At 43.4% G+C, this 15410-nt stretch overlaps 1 protein-coding gene across 1 annotated transcript in view; it reads left to right on the top strand.

The window, feature by feature from the left end:
* The window catches only part of TNN (tenascin N), a 57507-nt gene that overhangs the window by 27413 nt on the left and 14684 nt on the right, over positions 1 to 15410 (top strand). Inside the window, exons 8-13 of the mRNA XM_059059916.2 lie at positions 2380 to 2608; positions 2644 to 2672; positions 5583 to 5846; positions 7579 to 7842; positions 12000 to 12263; positions 14950 to 15080. Coding sequence (XP_058915899.1) covers positions 2380 to 2608; positions 2644 to 2672; positions 5583 to 5846; positions 7579 to 7842; positions 12000 to 12263; positions 14950 to 15080 — 1181 coding nt within the window. The remainder of the gene's footprint in view (positions 1 to 2379; positions 2609 to 2643; positions 2673 to 5582; positions 5847 to 7578; positions 7843 to 11999; positions 12264 to 14949; positions 15081 to 15410) is intronic.

Genomic DNA, 15410 nt, shown 5'->3' with positions numbered 1-15410 from the left:
GGTGACCCCACCTCACCCCTCTGGGTGATCCTCTTGGACAGCTTCTAAAACAGTCCCAGGTGGGCTTTCCTTTCTTCGGCCCATATCTGGTCCATGGGGAAGACACATGCATCCTTTGTCCACGCAACCAGATGTATGGGTCTGTTGCAATGCTGCAGCCTCTTGTTGCTCTGCAGCAGCAGAACCAGCTATTTTCTCACCTCTCAGATATTTTAGGCACATGTCAGACACCAGCCCATGGTGTTCCCCAAGCTTTGGGCAGGGTTTCTCAACCTCGGCACTGTTGATAATTCTTTGTTGCAGGGGTCTGTCTTGTGAATTGTAGGATGTTTAGCAGCATCCCTGACCTTTACCCATATGATGCCATGAGCCTCCCCATTCCACAATGAACTGAGAGAACCAAAAATGTCTTCAGACATTGCTGATCACCCCCGGTTGAGAACTTCTGCTCTGGAGTATACATAAGCAGCTCTGTAAGGGATCCCATTGCAACTGCTTATTCGAGGCTTGGCTCTCACCCATGGGACTCACGGTGTAACTCTCTCCAAAGAAATCCACTCTTTTCAGTCCCACCTGTTTGTACTCTCCAGCCTCTTTCGTAGTCTGGAGTTGGTTGGTCAATCAAAGGCCACAAAACTGTTGGTCCTGCCTTGGCTGTGGGCCCTCAGGTTGGAAAGTAAATACCAATTTTCTTGGGAGTCACAGCCTAAACCAAGATAAGAATAGTCCCACTTGAACATACCGTTGCATATATGTGATAGGACCTTAGGGTAATGACTTTTGAAATGAACTGTAGGCATACCTCAGAGATGTTGTGAATTCAGTACCAGACAACCACAATAAAGTGAACATCACAATATAGAAAGTCACATGAATTTTTTGTTTCCCAGTGCATATAAAAGTTGCATTTACATTGCACTGTATCTATTAAGTGTGCCATAGTGTTATGTCTAAAAAAGTATATAGCTTAATTTAAAAATATTTTATTGCTAAAAAATGTTATTCATCATGTAAGCCTTCAACAAATTGTAGTAACATCAAAGATCACTGATCACAGATTACCATAACAAATAAAATAATAATGAAAAAGTTTGAAATATTATGAGAATTACCAAAATGTGACACAGAGACTCAAAGTGAGCAAATGCTATTGGCACATGCAGAATGGTGCCAATAGACTTGCTGGATACAGGGTTGCCACAAACTCTCAATTTGTAAAAAGTGCAATATCTTTGATTCATAATAAAGAGAAGCACAATAAAATGAGGTATGCCCATATGTGGAACAAAGAAACGCTATTATTTTCTTGGTGAATACATGTTCGAACACCTTCCCTGTGTGTGGTATGGAGGAACATAATCCTGTACATTCATAAAATATCAACAAACTGATATCATTTAAAATAGCTTATGGTCATTGGACATCCACTCTGTGCCAGGAGCTGTCGTAAGGGGCATGTTATTAATTCACATAATACCCATCTCTACAGAGTATACACTAATATTATCTCTGCCTGCTTTTTTTTCCTATAATAACTGTGATACTTTAATATTTTCAAGGCCCCTTTCTTCTTATTTATTTGTTTATTTATTTATCTTTGGCTGCATTGGGTCTTCATTGCTGTGCACGGGCTTTCTCTAGTTGCAGCGAGCAGGGGTTACTCTTTGTTGCGGTGTACAGGCTTCTCATTGCAGTGGCTTCTCTTGTAGCAGAGCATGGGCTCTAGGCATGCAGGATTCAGTAGTTGTGACATGTGGGCTCAGTAGTTGTGGCACCCAGGCTTAGTAGTTCCACGGCATGTGGGATCTTCCCGGACCAGGGCTCGAACCCGTGTTCCCTGCATTGGCAGGCGGATTGTTAACCACTGCACCACCAGGGAAGCCCTCAAGGCCCCTTTCTACATGACATTTTTTGTCTTGGTTTTCAGAACTACTCAGAGAGATATGTATAATAACTATTAACAACTCAACATTACAAATGCGGAGAAGTGAAGTGCCTTGCCCAAGTTCACAAAACAAGTTAGTAATTTATGAAATGAGATGCATGCATGGCACATTAGTTCTTGAAGGAACCTTGGAGTCCATCCAACCTGGAGTTCAGGTTTACAGATCAAGAAACTGAAGCCCAGCTGGAGGCAGCAGAGTTGTCCAGGGCCACAGCTCTTCTGACTCTGGTCCTACTACTCATTCTGCTGTCCTGTTCTGCCTCCTTGAAAACCCACAAGTCCAGATGTAGAAAGAGGTCTACATCCATGAAACAATTGGAAACTGACATGTGAGATAGGAAGATTTTAAGAAAAGGAAGCTGCCCCAACCCAAACAGCATGGCCACAAGATCTCACTCTAGTAATAGTGTTTTTGATCCTCATTTTCCTTTCAGACATTGACAGCCCCCAAAACCTGGTGACCGACCAGGTGACAGAGAACAGGGCCACAATCTCCTGGGACCCCGTGCAGGCTGTCATCGACAGGTACCTGGTGCGCTACACCTCTGCTGACGGAGACTCTGGGGAGGTTCCGGTGGGGAAGGAGCAGAGCAGCACCGTCCTGACGGGCCTGAGGCCGGGCGTGGAGTACACGGTGCACGTGTGGGCCCAGAAGGGGGACCGGTGCACGTGTGGGCCCAGAAGGGGGACCGGGAGAGCAGGAAGGCCGACACCACGGCCCCGACAGGTAACAGGAGAGAAGAGAAAAGCAAACTAGGGTTTTTACTGTGGGCTGATATACTACTGTTGAATTATTGGCACTGCTGCTTTTGTGGCCCGTGACCTCAAGGACTGTAGACTATTTTAGGAGAGTTTGCTGTAAAAAGAACTCTGTTCACCTAAAGAAAGAACAAAGCACAGTAATGGACTCAGTACTGAGCAGTTCCATGAATGTCTTAAAACTGTTTTCCAAAGCCTGTGTTTTTAATCAGTTATAGGAAATCATAGGGAATAAGTTAAAGCCAATATAAAATTCTTAAAAACACTGGGTTAAAGTACTTTTTTGTGGCAAGCTATTTTATTTTTTACTTAATATATGGTGCTTAGTTTAAAGGAACAAGTGTTACCCTTGGCAGCTGGAGCTCTGTGTTCATTTCAACCCGTAGCTAAATTTTAATGAACATTTATAAGTGCCAGGCCTGGGCTACAGCAGTGAACGAAATAAATATGCTTCCTCCTCTCTTGAAGTCCAGTGGGAAAGACAATCAACAAGCAAACACATTTATAAGTATAAATTATAATAAATTCTATGAACAAGTTGAACATGGTGTAGGTGTAGAGAATAACAGGGCAAGGATGGAATGGGGGAGCAATAGTTAAGATACACATTGACAGAAACACCCAAGTAACAGTGGCTTAAATAAGAAAGAAGTTTATTTCTCTCTTGTGGAATGGTCAGAGTGTAAGGGACCAAGGCCGATAGGGTATCTCCGTGGTACAGGAGACCTATGCTCCTTCTGTATTGTTGCTCAGCCATTCCTAGGGAGATGCCTGCATCTACATGGTCATCACCTATCCTCACTCCAGCCAGTGGAAAGGGGTAATGGAAAGGGAAGAGCATGACTGCACTGCACACATCACTTCTCACATTCCACTGGCCAGATCCAAGACACAGTGCCAGACCTCAGTACAAGGGGGGCTGGGAAATGAAGTCTTTAGCTGGAGGGCTGTGTGCCCAGCTTACAATTCCGTTCTACTATCCCACCCAACACAGTGGCCACTAGCTACATGTGGCTCTTTAAATTTTAGTTAATTAACAAAAATTTAAAAATTATTTGCTCAGTCACACTAGCCACATTTCCAATAGTCAGTAGCCACATGTGACTAATTGCTACTGTATTGGGCAGTGCAGATTATGGACTATTCCCATCGTTGCAGAGAGATCTGTTGGGCAGTGTGCTTGCAGAGGAAGGGGAGAATGCGTATTGGGGAAAACTAGCCATTTGGGGAAGAATATGTGTGATGGCCCTGAGCTGGAACAGCATGAGATGGTTGAAGAACTGAAAGGAGGCTGGTGTCGCTGGAGCATAGAGGATGGGAGAGAAAGTGGCATGAGACGATGGGGGGAAGGAGGAAGGGTCAGATCATGCAAGACCACATGGAACTTCAAAGAGGGAGCGTGCTACATTTATTAGAACAAGAGTGGCATGATGCGATATTCATTGTTAAACAGTTATTCATGCCAGAGTGAGGAGAATAAATGGAAGAAATGATAAGGGTAGAAGGGGGAAGTTTAATAAAGTCGGGGGAGAGGTGGTGATGATTTGGACAAGTGTTATGGCAGTAAGGATGAGAAAAGGGGATATCTGGGCCCATATTTTGGAGGCATAAATGACAGTATTTGTTGATGGATGCGGTGTGGGACAGGAAGAAATTGAGGGACCAAGTATGACCTGTGTTTTTGACTTGAGTAACATGGAAGATTGGGGCATCATCTTCTGAGCGATAAATAGGTTTGAGGAGGAACGTTAAGACTTTTAGATATTTGAGCTTGAGATACTCATGAGATTCCTTGGTTAACTGAGTGACTTATTTATTGATTCCACAAATATTTATTGAGTGTCTAATATATGCTAGGCACTGTGGTGGATATGCTGTTGTAGACACAAGTCAAGAGTTGATACATACTGGGGAGCTGTGAGCATCTGGCTGGTATTGAAAGCTGTGGACATGGGTGAGATCACCTGTAGAGAGAGAGGGAGAGAGGAAACCTTGGGCACCCCGACATTTTCAGGTTGCTGATGAAGGAGACTGAAGAGGAGGAGTTAGGGCTTAGGAGAAACCCAGGGGAGTGTGTAGTCATGAAAGCCAAGAGCCGAGAGTGTTTCAAGACAGAGGGAGTGGCTCAGCTGTGATAAATGCTGCTCAAATGTCGAGTAATGTGAGGATGGCAAGTGTCCATAGGATTTGGCAACATGAATTTGTTGGTGACCTAGACTAGCAGTTGTAGTGGTGTGCTGTAGAAAATGCCAAACTTCATTGAGGTGAGGAGTGAAACTGAGATATGCAGACGGTTCTCCTGAGAAGTCTATCAGTTATGAGGAGCAGGGGGATGAGAGATCTAGAGCTTGTTTTTCTGGGAATAATGGTAGAGGAGGAGAGCTTGATGCTGCAGATAAGAGGGTAGATGAAAGGGAACAAAGTCCTTGAGAAGGTGGGAGGGCTCAAAATTCCTAGGTTTTAACACAATAAAACAGTTGGATCTCGGAGTCTTTTCATTTTGCTGGGTCTCCCTTCTCCTCCCCTTTTATACAAGAGAAGAAGCTTGAAAGATGTAACTTCTCAGCTCTCAAATTCTGTGAAACAAGATAGCTAGATACCATGGAGATAACAAAAGAGGTTGTTTCAGTCGCCATTTGGGTGGCTTATCTTGTTGCTCAGGAGATTTTTATTTTCGTGGGAACTAGAAAGACAGAAAATTTCCATGTTGATAAATTTGGAGAAGATCTAATTCCTTCCAGTTTTAATATCCAATGGCTTGTTTCCCTGGAGAATGTTTTCAGTGGAATTGTATTGTTAATAAAGATAACGTGAATGATGATGGGGAGGTGGGATGTCCCCACTTGGCTCTAAAGTTCAGCCTTTCCTTTTTAAAAAGAAATCGACAGCCCCCAAAACCTGGTGACTGACCAGGTGACAGAGAACACGGCCACTGTCTCCTGGGACCCGGTGCAGGCTGTGATTGACAGGTACCTGGTGCGCTACACCTCTGCTGATGGAGACTCCGGGGAGGTTCCGGTGGGGAAGGAGCAGAGCAGCACCATCCTGACGGGCCTGAGGCCGGGCGTGGAGTACACGGTGCACGTGTGGGCCCAGAAGGGAGTCCAGGAGAGCAGGAAGGCCAACACCACGGCCCTGACAGGTAATGGAGCATCATTCTTTGAAAATGTAAGCCGTGTCATACTGTCTATGGCAGGTCAAGTTTTGTTTTTCTGTTCTAAAACTGGCAGAATTGATGATTTATGGAAGAGCAAGATGGTAGACTCCTGTCAAACCACACACCAACCCTCACTCCGTTTTTACACATTATATCATAATGAAGAGCTCATATTTGGCCATGTACTTTGATCTTGTGAAGGTAAATGGTGATTGGTTTTATCCTCCCACTGTTCCTCCAATTGTATATTTCCTTTGTGATCAATCATTAAATATATCTTCTTGAAAGGGAAGAAATAAAAAGAAACCACATGTTAGGGTCTGTGAGCTAAGTACTTTAGGGAAATGGCTTTTGCTGTAATCTCTTTGGAACAGCGAAGTGCTATTGCTTTCTTGGTGGATAAATCCTCTTTGAGTACTGTGTGCTCTGTTCTGAGGATCCTAAGCTTGCATTTTTATACAGTAACGGTTCATACTTTTTAAAGTTCTTTCATCTCTGTTTCCTCATTTTTTAAGAACAGACTTATTGAATTATAATTTACATACTATAAAATCTACCCTTTTAAAGTGTGTAAGTCAGTGGTTTTTAGTATGTGCAGAGTAGTGCAACCATCACCACTGTCTAATTCAGAATATTTTCATCACCCCAGAAGCTAACCCCATACCATTAGCAGTCTTTCCCATCCCTACTTCCCCCAGCCTTAGGAAACTACTACTTTCTATCTCTAGAGATTTCCTTATTCTGGACATTTCATATAAATGGATTCATATAATATGTGGCCTTTTGTGACTGGCTTCATTCACTAAGCATAATATTTTCAAGGTTCATCCATGTTGTAGCTTGTGTCAATATTTCACTTCATTGCTGAATAATATTCCATTATATGGATATAATACATTTTATTTATCCATTTGTCAGTTTATGAGCATTTGGGTTGTTTCCATTTTTTGACTATTATAAATAATGATGCTACGAGTTTTTGTGTACAAATTTTTGTATGGACATATGTTTTCAATTCTTTTGGCAGTATACTTTGGAGTGGAATTCCTGGGTCATATGGTAATTCTATGTTTAACTTTTTGAGGAGCTGCCAAATTGTTTCCAGTGCGGTGGCACTATTTTACATTCCTACCAGCAAGGAATGAGAATTATATTCCTCATGTAGTTGGTACTCAGAGGACTTTGTTGAGATGGGTAGAGCAAGAGTCAATATGCCCATTTTACAGTTGAGAAACCTCAGATACAGAGAAGTGAATGATTTCTACAATTCACAAAGTTAGCTGATGATTCATGGAGTCAGATTTGTGGAATATTCATGGGATATTATGGTACCTTAAAATCTGTTTGGCAAGGCCCACATTTTACAAATGAGGAATGGACACCCAGCCAGAGGCAGCAGAGTTGTTCAGGGCCACTGCTGTCTGATGGCAGAGCTGGGCCTGGTTCCCTGGCTTCAGCCCAACGTTCCTCCTGCGCCTCCACTCTGCCTCTCAGGCTGGGACTGGAATGTAGCTCTTGTGACTCTGATCTAGTGCTCATTCTGCTGTCCTGTGCTGCCTCCTTGAGGAACTAAGAGTCCAGCTGTGTGAGATCTACAGCCATGGAACAACTGAAAATCCACAAAGGAGATGGGAAAAACATTAGAACGGAGGCTACCTCACCCAAGAAACATCGTCTCACTCTTTGGTGCTTATTAATAGTGTACTTTTCCTTTCAGACATTGACAGCCCCCAAAACCTGGTGACCGACCAGGTGACAGAGAACACGGCCACCATCTCCTGGGACCCGGTGCAGGCCGTGATTGACAGGTACCTGGTGTGCTACACCTCTGCTGATGGAGACTCCAGGGAGGTTCCGGTGGGGAAGGAGCAGAGCAGCACCGTCCTGACGGGCCTGAGGCCGGGCGTGGAGTACACGGTGCACGTGTGGGCCCAGAAGGGGGACCAGGAGAGCAGGAAGGCCGACACCATGGCCCTGACAGGTGATGGAGCATCTTTCTTCGGGAATGTAAGCCCTGTCCTGTTAAGCCGATGGCTGGTCATGTTTTGTTTTCCTGAACTCACACTGGCAGAGTTGATGATTTATTGAAGAGCATGATGGTGTTCCTTCATAACAGACTACAAGCCATCTCTTATTTCCCTTTAACTGGTTTCTTTACAAGTCAGGTCTACTTGGCAATCTCCAAGCTACAAGTCTTCCATGACTGCATGGTATGTCCAGCCACTGTTCCTCTGAGTGTATGAATCTTTTGTTCAGTATTGAGGGTCTCCTATTGAGTTTGTGATTGGAAAAAGGAAATGAAGTGACATGTCATTAATATTAATCAGAATATGTTCAAAATTCAAGTTCAAAAAAGTAGACCTTATATACACCAAAGTGAGTAGTTGTATGTGGTTTACTTTACTGTAAATGAATCATATGATAATTCTAGTTTGGAGGATAAGGGTAATTTCTATGTTATGCTCTATTTTTTTTAACATCTTTATTGGAGTATAATTGCTTTACAATGGTGTGTTAGTTTCTGCTTTACAACAAAATGAATCAATTATATATATACATATGTTCCCATATCTCTTCCCTCTTGCGTCTCCCTCCCTCCCACCCTCCCTATCCCACCCCTCTAGGTGCTCACAAACCACCGACCTGATCTCCCTGTGTTATGCGGCTGCTTCCCACTAGCTATCCACCCTATGTTTGGTAGTGTATATATGTCCATGCCACTCTCTCACTTCATCACAGCTTACCCTTCCCCCTCCCCATATCCTCAAGGCCATGCTCTAGTAGGTCTGTGTTTTATTCCCGTCCTACCCCTAGGCTCTTCATGACATTCTTTTTTTTCTTAGATTCCATGTATATGTGTTAGCATACGGTATTTGTTTTTCTCCTTCTGACTTACTTCACTCTGTATGACAGACTCTAGGTCCAACCACCTCACTACAGATAACTCAATTTCGTTTCTTTTTATGGCTGAGTAATATTCCATTGTATATATATATGTGCCACATCTTCTTTATCCATTCATCTTTCCTTTTATTTCTTTTACTTCTCTGGTTGCTGTGGATAGAACTTCCAAAACTATGTTGAATAAGAGTGGTGAGGGCTTCCCTCTTGGCGCAGTGGTTGAGAGTCTGCCTGCCGATGCAGGAGACACGGGTTCGTGCCCCGGTCCGGGAGGATCCCACGTGCCGCGGAGCGGCTGGGCCCGTGAGCCATGGCTGCTGAGCCTGCGCGTCCGGAGCCTGTGCTCCGCAACGGGAGAGGCCACAGCAGTGAGAGGCCCGCATACCGCAAAAAAAAAAAAAAAAAAAAAAAAAACAAAGAGTGGTGAGAGTGGGCAACCTTGTCTTGTTCCTGATCTTAGTGGAAGTGGTTTCAGTTTTTCACCACTGAGAACAATGATGGCTGTGGGTTTGTCCTATATGGCCTTTTTTTATGTTGAGGAAAGTTCCCTCTATGCCTACTTTCTGCAGGGTTTTTTATCATAAATGGGTGTTGAATTTTGTCAAAAGCTTTCTCTGCATCTGTTGAGATGATCATATGGTTTTTCTCCTTCAGTTTGTTGATATGGTGTATCACGTTGATTGATTTGCGTATATTGAAGAATCCTTGCATTCCTGGAATAAACCCCACTTGATTGTGGTGTATGATCCTTTTAATGTATTGTTGGATTCTGTTTGCTAGTATTTTGTTGAGGATTTTTGCATCTATGTTCATCAGTGATATTGGCCTGTAGTTTTCTTTCTTTGTGACGTCTTTGTCTGGTTTTGGTATCAGGGTGATGTTGGCCTCATAGAATGAGTTTGGGAGTGTTCCTCCCTCTTCTATCTTTTGGAAGAGTTTGAGAAGGATAGGTGTAAGCTCTTCTCTAAATGTTTAATAGAATTCGCCCGTGAAGCCATCTGGTCCTGGTCTTTTGTTTGTTGGAAGATTTTTAATCACAGTTTCAATTTCAGTGCTTGTGATTGGTCTGTTCATATTTTCTATTTCTTCCTGGTTCAGTCTTGGCATGTTGTGCATTTCTAAGAATTTGTCCATTTCTTCCAGGTTGTCCATTTTGTTGGCCTACCGTTGCTTGTAGTAATCTCTCATAATCTTTTGTATTTCTACAGTGTCCGTTGTTACTTCTCCTTTTTCATTTCTAATTCTATTGATTTGAGTCTTCTCCCTTTTTTCTTGATGAGTCTGGCTAATGGTTTATCAATTTTGTTTATCTTCTCAAAGAACCAGCTTTTAGTTTTATTGATCTTTGCTATCGTTTCCTTCATTTCTTTTTCATTTATTTCTGATCTGATCTTTATGATTTCTTTCCTTCTGCTAAATTTGGGGATTTTTTGTTCTTCTTTCTCTAATTGCTTTAGGTGCAAGGTTAGGTTGTTTATTCAAGATGTTTCCTGTTTCTTAAGGTAGGATTGTATTGCTATAAACTTCCCTCTTAGAACTGCTTTTGCTGTATCCCATAGGTTTTGGGTTGTCATGTCTCCATCGTCATTTGTTTCTAAGTATTTTTTGATTTCCTCTTTGATTTCTTCAGTGATCACTTCATATTAAGTAATGTATTGTTTAGCCTCCATATGTTTGTATTTTTTACAGATTTTTTCCTGTAATTGATATCTAGTCTCAGAGTGTTGTGGTTGCAAAAGATACTTGATGATTTCAATTTTCTTAAATTTACCAAGGCTAGATTTGTGACCCAAGATATGATCTATCCTGGAGAATGTTTCATGAGCACTTGAGAAAAATGTGTATTCTGTTGTTTTTGGATGGAATGTGCTATAAATATCAATTAAGTCCATCTTGTTTAATGTATCATTTAAAACTTTTGTTTCCTTATTTATTTTCATTTTGGATGATCTGTCCATTGGTGAAAGTGGGGTGTCCCCTACTATGATTGTGTTATTGTTGATTTGCCCTTTTATGGCTGTTAGTATTTGCCTTATGTATTGAGGTGCTCCTATGTTGGGTGCATAAATATTTACAATTGTTATATCTTCTTCATGGATCGATCCCTTGATCATTATGTAGTGTCCTTCTTTGTCTCTTGTAATAGTCTTTATTTTAAAGTCTATTTTGTCTGATATGAGAATTGCTACTCCAGCTTTCTTCTGATTTCCATTTGTATGGAATATCTTTTTCCATCGCCTCACTTCAGTCTGTATGTGTCCCTCCAGTGATGCAATTGGTTAGCGCGCGGTACTTACATGCTCTTTTATTTAATCGAAGTATAGTTGATTTACAATATTGTGTTATTTTCTGGTATAATTTCTAGGTTATATTCTCATTTTATTGTGAAAGAGATGTATGATTACATTTCTGTACCATGATTTAGCCAGCAAACCAGCATTACAAGTGAATCTATATATGCTAAAGGATATTAAAACTCGATTTTAATTTTGCTAATTCACTTAACAACATATATTGAGAATTTTCCATGGGCCCTTTTCCTTACTAGGCAGTGGGAACCCCGAGGGAGTAGAATACAGCCCTCTTCCTCTGGGAGCTTACAATTGCATCTGGCTGGTAGAATCTTCTTGTATGAAATGGGAGGTCTTCGTTGACATGATGCTAGAAACAAAATTATCAGTATTAGCTGCTTGTGAGCAGAGAACATGTCTTCTTGAACTGGATCCTGCACACTGCCTGGGCTTTTTTTGTTTGTTTGTTTTTCCTGTATGCAAGCCTCTCACTGTTGTGGCCTCTCCCATTTCGGAGCACAGGCTCCGCACGCGCAGGCTCAGCCACCATGGCTTATGGGCCCAGCTGCTCTGTGGCATGTGGGATCTTCCTGGACTGGGGCAAGAACCCGTGTCCCCTGCATTGGCAGGCGGACTCTCAACCACTGCGCCACCAGGGAAGCCAGGCGTTTTGACATATATTTATCAAACGAGAAAAGAAATTTGTTTTGCTGAACTCTTGGTAGAGGTAATAGTATAGTTGCTTAGATTTTGGTCTACTGTGCTTTCTCCTTGAGGAGTCAAAGTCTTTCTGGGGAGAGAAGACATATGTCCATGATGCAGTTAGAGCATGCAAGATGGAAAAACCACAAAACAGGAAAGAGTGTCACCCCAAGAAAAATGGCCGTGAGCTTCTACACTCTGTGGCCTATAAATAGTGCATATTGATCAGCATGTTTCCTTTCAGACCTTGACAGTCCCCAAAACCTGGTGACCGACCAGGTGACAGAGAACACGGCCACCGTCTCCTGGGACCTGGTGCAGGCCGTGATTGACAGGTACCTGGTGCGCTACACGTCTGCTGATGGAGACTCCGGGGAGGTTCCAGTGGGGAAGGAGCAGAGCAGCACCGTCCTGACGGGCCTGAGGCCGGGCATGGAGTACACGGTGCACGTGTGGGCCCAGAAGGGAGTCCGGGAGAGCAGGAAGGCTGACACCACGGCCCCGACAGGTACTGTCAGGGATGACGGGAATATCAAACTCTTTTCTCCTATCAGGAAACAGTCTTCCTCCACCTCGGCTGGGGAGGGGAGCAGGGAACATGGTGTTTTACCTGTGGGCATTCTTCAAAGTGCTTCCCTTTTCACCTTTTTAAGGTAATGTATGTTGTCCGGACAGTTCAGATGAACATGAAAGAGTGTAGAGGAAGTGGTGTGAAAGAAAGACTGTATGACTCTTCAAGATGGCTGTGCAAAAGGTAGCCTCTCTTCCTACCCCCCTCACCCAGCCCAGCTCCCAGGCTCTCTGCCCTGGCTATGAGAACCTGGCTGGGCCTCAGTTTAGGGAAGAGGGAGGCAAGCAGCCTCTTCTGCTTCCATCTCCAGACTGGGGGCAGTGGTAGAGCATCTTCATCCCCTTACTACAGTTGGTAACCAAAGGAGCCTGGACTGCTTGTCTTTTCTGTGTGTGATGAGGCCCCTGGTGTCGCCGAGCATCACGGCGATTAGGCCTCAGAGGGACCTGACGGGATGACTGAGCCCACCCTGAAGTCCATGGGCCTCTTTAGACAGTCTGGGCAAGGCCTGGGCCGTCCCCTGTGTGGCAGAGTACGCCATGTGTGGCCACTGGCATTAGAGGTGTCTTGACTCCTTTATTATTTTTGTTAGTTGCAATGAACAGAAGTTTTTAATCAAAGAAGTAATACATGCTTATAGTAAAAATTTTCAAACTAAGCAAAGATATGTAGAAAGAAAAACTCTTTTCCACATCCCATTGCTGATATCCAGTGCTGCTATCCCGAGGCAACCAGGACCTTCCTCCTTCCTTCTCCCCTACCCTTCCCTCCCTTCCTCCTTCCCCTCTCTCTCTGTCTTCCTGTCTCTTCTTCTTTCCTTTATTCCTTCCTTCCACTCTTCCTTCTTTATCTTCTCTTTGCTTCACTTTCCCCATTTTTAAAGACAAAAATATTTCCTCTTTCTACTTTGTAGAAATGTGGAAATAACTAAGACGACATCTGAAGTTCATAACCCAGGGATGGGTGGGCAGTCAAAGAGGTAGCAGAAGCCAACTTGAGATATTTAAATAGTTAAGATTTTGCTTTGATTTTGAAAGCAGGAAATTCAGTTTTTCCGTGTGATGGATGGAAGAAAATCCATACCAGGTATTATGTTTTAGAAAGTCACATTAAGCTGATGTTACGGAAACTCAACATTTGTCAAAACATACTAATTCAAAGCAACAGCTGCCTGATTTCTATTAAAATAGTGCAATTCAGTTCTCAGCTGAAATGCTACTGCGTAGAAAATAGCTTGGAGACGTCTTTTTTGGAAACTTCTAAATTAAAATTACCTCCTATGATAATGATTTTTCAAAATGGAAATTTCCATTCATATCTTGTTTGGTTAAAAAAATGAGTCATCTGACCAATTATTGTGGTGTTGACTAGAATTTTTGCTGAGATTTAGTTTTCCTGATCTACAGTGCACACACACACACACACACACACACACACACACACACACACTTACTTTCCCTCTGGTGTTTAAGTGGGAAAGTGCATAGCAGCCAGAAGAAATCTCTGCTTTTCCTACATCTCTACTACCCTTCCTTTCTCTCCTCCTTTATACAAGCACCTCCCCCACTTCCCCGTTCTGTACAGGGTATGCAAGTTAGACTGCATACTTAGTTATATAAGACATAGAACTTTATATATATATATATATATATATATTTTTTTTTTGGCTGTGCCACCATGAGGCTTGTGGGATCTTAGTTCCCTGACCCGGGATCAAACCAGGGACCCCTGCGTGGAGTTCTAACCACTGGACTGCCAGGGAATTCCCCCAACTTTATATTTCTATCCCAACTTAATTTCCATCATAAGCTCCCATTCTGCTTGTTAGTTGGAAATCTCAGGAAATTTAGGGTCACGCTCCTTCCCCAGGGCTGTATGTAAGGTCTTGGGTGGTTTTCCAAGGCCAGGGAGTCCCGTCCAGTATTTTGGTCATCCTTCTGGGTAGCTATTTGCTGAGTGCCTCTGTGTGCAGGGACCTTCCAGATCTGCCTTCCCTCATCCTTCTTTGCCACTTTGGGAGCCCTGCCATCTCGGGGAATCTGTCTGCTGATAGAGATTGCTCATACCCACTGCTCTCTGGAGATCTGCTGGGAAAGTGGGAGCCCAGGTTCACTCCCTCAGGGACTCACCCAACTCCCTGTTCCTTAATCCTCTTGTCCTCAGCGGGTTTTTTTTGTTTGTTTGTTTTTTTTTTTTTTTTTTTTTTTTTTTTTTGGTGTGTGTGTGTGTGTGTGTGTGTGTGGTACGCGGGCCTCTCACTGTTGTGGCCTCTCCCGTTGAGGAGCACAGGTTCCGGACACGCAGGCTCAGCGGCCATGGCTCACGGGCCCAGCTGCTCCGCGGCATGTGGGATCTTCCCAGACTGGGGCATGAACCCGCGTCCCCTGCATCGGCAGGCGGACTCTCAACCACTGCGCCACCAGGGAAGCCCCGTCGGCGGGTTTATACTTTTAGAAACACGGATCCTAAAGGCCTTGTGGCAAGGAAGAATGGAGCCTGCTACCTGCTTGATGGGAGGAAGAAAAATGGGAGGATATATAGGGAGAAAACATAAGCCAACACCTCAAAAATTACCTTTTCTCATTACCTTAGTAATAATAATTACTTGGTGTTTTATATACAGACATTGACCCGCCCCAAAACCTTCATCCGTCTTTTGTAACACAGTCTGGTGGGGTATTGACCTGGACACCCCCTTCTGTTCAGATCGATGGCTATATTCTGACCTACCAGTTCCCAGATGGCACTGTCAAGGTACTGGATGCTCCTTGTCTTTTCTCTTCTGCCCCTGCCCAGCCTCTCCCTCTGAAGCAACTCACTTGGGCCAACCAGCTTGATAGGTGGCCCCATGGCAACCTGCTGATGAACGCGTTGATCCTTATTGATCACCATCTATGTGCAAGGGACAATGCTAAACTTGGTCATTTGTGAACAATTTATGTGTGGTCTCATTTTTTTAAAAAATAATTAATTTATTTATTTATGGCTGTGTTGGGTCTTTGTTGCTGCATGTGGGCTTTCTCTAGTTGTGGCGAGTGAGGGCTACTCTTTGTTACTGTGCACGGGCTTCTCATTGCAGTGTCT

This window comes from Kogia breviceps, chromosome 1 (assembly GCF_026419965.1).
Source record: "Kogia breviceps isolate mKogBre1 chromosome 1, mKogBre1 haplotype 1, whole genome shotgun sequence".
Lineage (NCBI taxonomy): Eukaryota > Metazoa > Chordata > Mammalia > Artiodactyla > Physeteridae > Kogia > Kogia breviceps.
The sequence above is the reverse complement of the archived record's forward strand: the minus strand, read 5'-3'. Positions and strand labels throughout refer to the sequence as shown.